Source organism: Austrofundulus limnaeus, unplaced genomic scaffold (genome assembly GCF_001266775.1).
Source record: "Austrofundulus limnaeus strain Quisiro unplaced genomic scaffold, Austrofundulus_limnaeus-1.0 Scaffold248, whole genome shotgun sequence".
In the NCBI taxonomy this organism is placed as follows: domain Eukaryota; kingdom Metazoa; phylum Chordata; class Actinopteri; order Cyprinodontiformes; family Rivulidae; genus Austrofundulus; species Austrofundulus limnaeus.
This window is the reverse complement of record NW_013952650.1, coordinates 593,109-598,681: the sequence shown is the minus strand read 5'-3', so window position 1 is coordinate 598,681 and position 5,573 is coordinate 593,109. Positions and strand designations below refer to the sequence as shown.

The following is a 5,573-nucleotide window of genomic DNA, read 5'->3' as shown; positions in this document are numbered from 1 at the left end:
AGAAAGAAGCCCTTGCTCCAGAAAAGGCACCTTAAGACTCGGCTGAAGTTTGCTGCTGATCACTGCTGCTGAGTGTGAATGGGTGAATGTCTGTTAGTGTAAAGCGCTTTGGGGTCCGGAGGGACTTGAAAAGCGCTCTATAAGTTCAGTACCATTTACCATTTACCATTTACCATTCTTTACAAGTGTATGTAAACTTTTGACCACAACTGTACTAGAGGGAACATAGGTACAAGGGAACATGGGGATGGGTATATTAGAGGGAACATATGGTGGCTTGTGTTTCTTGTCACCAAATATTTTTTGGATAAAACCAATTTTGTTGTGATTTGTTTCTGCTGTATCAGAAGTTGAACAATGCAGGCGTCTGAAAAACCTTCTCCTACTTGAAGCTTCATTTAAATTCTCTCTAATCTCAATCTGGATGAGATTTTATAGTTTGAAACAGTAAATCCCTATCTGGTAAAAGGTTTTATAGTGCCGTTATTTTAACTTGTTTTAATAGTTCTTTGATTCTATCAATAGAAAATAAACAGCAGACTTATTCTCATCACAGAATAACGATCATTAGTTGAGGTTTAAAGATGAAGCCAAAACTGTTCTCAATTAAAAGATAATTAGGAATTATTTTGCCAAACTGGCAGCAAAAATAGGAAACTGGGTCATTGAATCTGGACAAACAACTTTATTTCTTGTAATGCATCTATACACTGTACATTCAGTCACTGTAGTATATAAGCATAGCTATTTTCAAACGTAATCTCATAAAGTCCTTTACTTTACAATATGGTCGSTGTGGTTAGAGAAGGGAACGGTGATGACGGAAGGGAGAAGGCGCCAAAAGAAAGGGATGTAGATGAATAAGCCGAGCTTCATTTTATACTATATATGTGGCGTTATTAAAAAACGGGAAAGCTTGCTTCTTACATAAAAATATTTCTAGAATTGTATATAGTATTAGCAGCAGCACAGGGCTAAAACAATACATGAGGGGAAACAATCAGCTAGGCGGCTGCTATATGAAGCCAAACAAACTTTAAAAATACATATAAACTCGTGAAAAAACTCAATATAGACTCTACAGTAAAAACAAGGTTAACATGCTTATGAAGGGAATATTCTCTTACTGCATCAACATTTTTGTTAAAACACAACTTAAAAAAACAAAAAATGAACTCAAACGGCTACTGTAAGAAAAGATGTTTTTGAAAAAGGAAACATGTACAATTATTATACAATATTGTAAAAGGAAGAAAACATATTTACAAATGTAAATCCTTATTCAAATCTTCACACTGGCTAGTATTTTTCAACTTATTGCTGCTTTACTGATTTAGCAAAATGATTTTCCTTTAGAAAAAAAACGTCGGTGAAATTTTTATATTYCGCGTCGGAGCGCAAAAAGCCAAASGTTATCATCTCCTTTTTGTTTTTTTTTAGAAAACTATGAGAAACACAAACTACACACAGGCTATCAATTGTGTAAAAACTACTACAAAATGTACCAATTGAGGTCCGCCAAAGTGACGGACGACATTAAATACCGGATGAAACACTTTTTTTTCCCGACCCGTGTGTTTGCCTCGAGTTAAGTCGGCAAACCGCAAATAAATGTTTTCGTCTTTATATACAAATCAGAGTAACAATTCACCCAAGCAAGTGGCTTTTTAAGAACTTGTATAAAAAATGATCTTAACATGCATATTAATTTGAAAAAGACAACTTTCATTCAAGAAAACAAAAACAACCTTAAAAGCATTTGTTCGACTGTTCTCTGCTCTAAGAATCAAACATTTGTAAACTGTTTCTTTAGAATACTGATTTTAAAAACGCTGCAGAGTAAAAAAGGGGCTTTTAATTTGAAAGTTGCAAACAGGAAACTGATCATCAGCTTTCCTGCTCTGGAAACCTTTTGCCCACTTTCAGGCACTTGAGGTTTTCCAGCATAGAATTTTGTATTTTTTTTTGTATATTTGCAAGTGTGAAGTTTTTTTTCCTTTAAAACAAAACAAAAAATTCAGCATTTTTCAATAATAAGTACATATTCCTCTGCTAAATAAGACAAGTTGCTTTATATTTGCATAACACAATAAAAGTCTTTACATGTTCAGAATCAATGCCCAATAACTGACTATATGAGTTCGCAAATTTCATGCATAAACAAATCATCTATTGGGGAGGAAAAAACAAAACAAACAATAAAACATGTCTACACTTTAAAACAACATAAAGAGCTTTATATATATATTTAAAATTATTATTTTTTTGTTCGTGCTCTTGTAACAGTTCCAGAACTTGATGCAGCCGGAAAAACGCGCCAAACCACGATTCCTGTAAAAAAAAAAAAAAAAGGCCAAAACTGGACATTTTTCCTTATTTACAAATCTTTAGTTGTCGGAGAAAACCAAAGTTTAATTGGACAAAACGCTCGAAGTCTTTTCTGTGGCCACAGAGAAGAGAAACGAAGGAGGAGGATGGAGAACAGTGGATTTATAGCAGGATTTTGTTACGACAAAGTGCGATTTTTATTGTAAGTATAAAACAAACTTATTTTTATTTACAGACCTTTATTTATTTAGCAGGACCAGTTTGCTGTTGGAAAAAATGTGACAAAGCCAATTCGACTAAAAAAAAAATTGAATATTTGGCCACGCCCACAACCTGATAATTGTGTTTTGACCAAAAAAAAAAAAGAAGATTTTTGCGAAACAATAAATTTTGAATAAATGAAAGAAGTGCTCATTAAAACTTTTTTTTATAAAACATCAGGACTTTTGTTTCAGATCGACATGGTTGAAGAAGTGGCACAGGGGGGATTTTTATTTGTTCTTCATCTCGTTTATTTTTAAACTCTAACACAGAAGAGCATTTTTTTATTATTAACTGTACATGTCTCTCAAACAGCTTATAAAGTCTTAAAAGTCCTTTTTACCGGAGGCTTCGGCTTTTCACCGGTAAGCAGTTCTTTGCTCCGTCCCAGCTGCTCTTCTCTCCGGTGTTTCAGTTCTGAGTGAAGCAGTTTTTGCAGTAATAAGTCTGGACAAAGATCTTTCTTCCATCAGAGAGTTTATAAGTTTTATTTTTTGTTTTTTTTGGGCCCAGCGCTGATGTGAACCAGCTGCTGGTCTCAGTTGTCGGCAGACTTGTTCTTGGACGTCCCGTCTTTGCTGCTGGATTTGGGCCAAAGCTGCTGCTGTAGCTCCTTCACCACCCTCTCCAGGTGCTCCCGGGCCTCCCGCTCGTGCAGCAGGTCGGCCCTGAGCTGCTCCCGGTCGGCCTCGGCATGCTGCAGCTTCATCTGGAGGTCCTCGATCTGGAAAAGACCAGCGGGATGTTAAAACGTTTGGCAGGTGAGCGATGACGTAACRGTCTCACCGAGACGTGGCGACAAATTACAAAAACATTTCGTAGTTATGAGTGCGCCCAGCGCAGCCCACCTCCTCTGGGATAACCCTGAGGTTGTCGTCGCTCTAATGTTGCGTTCACACCAAACGTGATTTCAGCTTCAAAATGGCAGCCAACACTTCAAGTTGGACGCTTGTGCACTTTGAGGTCAGATGCAGGTCAGCTCTTGAAGCGCTGCACGGCAAGAGCCTCCCCGCCCCTCCCTCCTCTGTCCGGCTCAGTTTAATGTCGGACGAGGAAGTGGCTTTGCTTTATTTACAGAGAGCAAGAGCATGTCACGTTCATCAGATAATTAATTCATAATTAATTCACCAGATAATTCAGAGGAGAGGCTCACAGCTCGCTTTCAGGACTATTTTTGTCCTGAGTCCAGTCTGATGAGTCGCTGCCACGCATTGGTGCAGATATCTCTGTCAGGACACCGACTGCAGGCACTCATTTCAGCTAAAGAGCTCCTCTCCATCTGTTTCAGGTTAGTGGACATCATTCAGTAAACTGTCCCGTCTGGAAATATGTCACTAAGTCACACAGTGGAGTCTCTCTGATTGGTTGACGCGGCGCGTCGAGCTGCAAAAGTTCAGATTTTCTAACTTCAGCGATTTGCGCCTCAGCGCGTCGAACGCTCAGATCGTTCAAATCGAGCTGCTCTAATCGCGCTTGAGGCGCCGCAGCACTTCCTGACGCTGATTGAAGCGCGTCCATCATGGACTTTGTATGTAAACCTGCTGCTCCTGAAGCTGAAATCATGTTTGGTGTGAACGCACCATTAATGTCGGGACACACAAAACGTTCTAGTCTGAATCTTGTCTGGAACTCTGCGTTTTTATWAACTCCTTTGAATCAGAAATTTTGTAAATTTTCAAACAACTTTGGCAGCAACCTGTGAAGCCACATTTTGACAAATTACTCAGGGACTAGCTTGAAGAGAATCAGTTGTTTGTTTTTTAATCACTTGTTGCCAACAGTCTCATCCTGCTGAAATAYAAGAGTTAGCAAAATATCTCTGATTGGATGGAGCGACTAAACCTCAGTGAGTAAACTTGGCTCTAACATCGATTATAATTCAACTACAGCGAGGCTAAACAAAAATATTCATCCATATTAACTCATGGTTTTCTTATTTCAAAATAAAATCACAAAAAGAAAACAACGGTTTTGTTTTTATAAGGTTAACAGTATTTTTAATACATTTCTGTGGTGTGACATCAGAACACATTTATTTTTACTTTACATGGTCTTTAATTCAGCTCACAGGTTCGATCTGTTAAATGAATTAATATATCTGAATCATTTCATCAATATGTGACCATCTAACAATAATTACATCATATTCAAGCTAAATGATTAAGAATATAGTTTACTAATTTCATAATGATGTGAATTCCAAGAGTACAAATACTTTGTTCTAGTACTTAAGTAGATTTTTTGGGTATCTGTACTTTATTTTTTTTACTTCTACTCCTTACATTAAAAAAAAAGGACAAGCAGTAGAAAGTTGTTACTTTTATTTAATTTTTGCTTGGTATTATAAAAAATAAAAACTATCCATATAAACTGAGCCTCCTAGATAGAGTGAATTTAACTGTGGTTGAATAAGAAGTATAAATATATAAAACTCTGATAGTGTATTAGTTATTTCTGCAGTTTTTGGGGAGGTCACCTCCTGATAAATGCCCTTACAGGAAATCTAACTGCTCATTTTAAATCGTTACTTTGACTTTTAATACTTAACTACAACAAATATCACATACTTTTACTCAAGTAATATTCCCTAAAGGAGACTTTTAACTTTTAGCAAAGTTAACTTTTGTTAAGATACTTGTACTTTTACTGAAGTATCACTTTGTGGTACTTTCTACAACCCTGGTGAACTCAGTAAAGTACATGATGCATGTGGCCACAGGAAGCTGCTGTTTGGCCCAAATGAACTTTTGATGGACGATGTAAGAACGTGACACAACTGAGGTCGTCTACAGCATTTCCCAAAGTGGGGTCCCGAAAAGATTTTCTGAATTAATTACATTTATAGTTTAGTTGTTCCAAATGAGTGAGGTTAGTGTATTTAAAATGGATAAACGTAGTATAAAAATATTGTTACTACTGTATCCCCATGTTTAGTTGACCTGATACAAATGTTTATCATCCAAAAATATCTGGGGGCACAGGTC

The 5,573-nt window shown here is 36.9% G+C and overlaps 1 protein-coding gene across 1 annotated transcript in view; it reads right to left on the bottom strand.

Moving 5' to 3' along the window:
- Positions 1-2,838: 2,838 nt before the first annotated feature.
- The window catches only part of skia (v-ski avian sarcoma viral oncogene homolog a), a gene marked incomplete in the record, with an annotated part of 87,316 nt that continues 84,581 nt past the window's right edge, over positions 2,839-5,573 (bottom strand). The window contains 1 exon segment of the mRNA XM_014020316.1: positions 2,839-3,313. Within this exon segment, the coding sequence (XP_013875770.1) occupies positions 3,128-3,313 (186 nt within the window).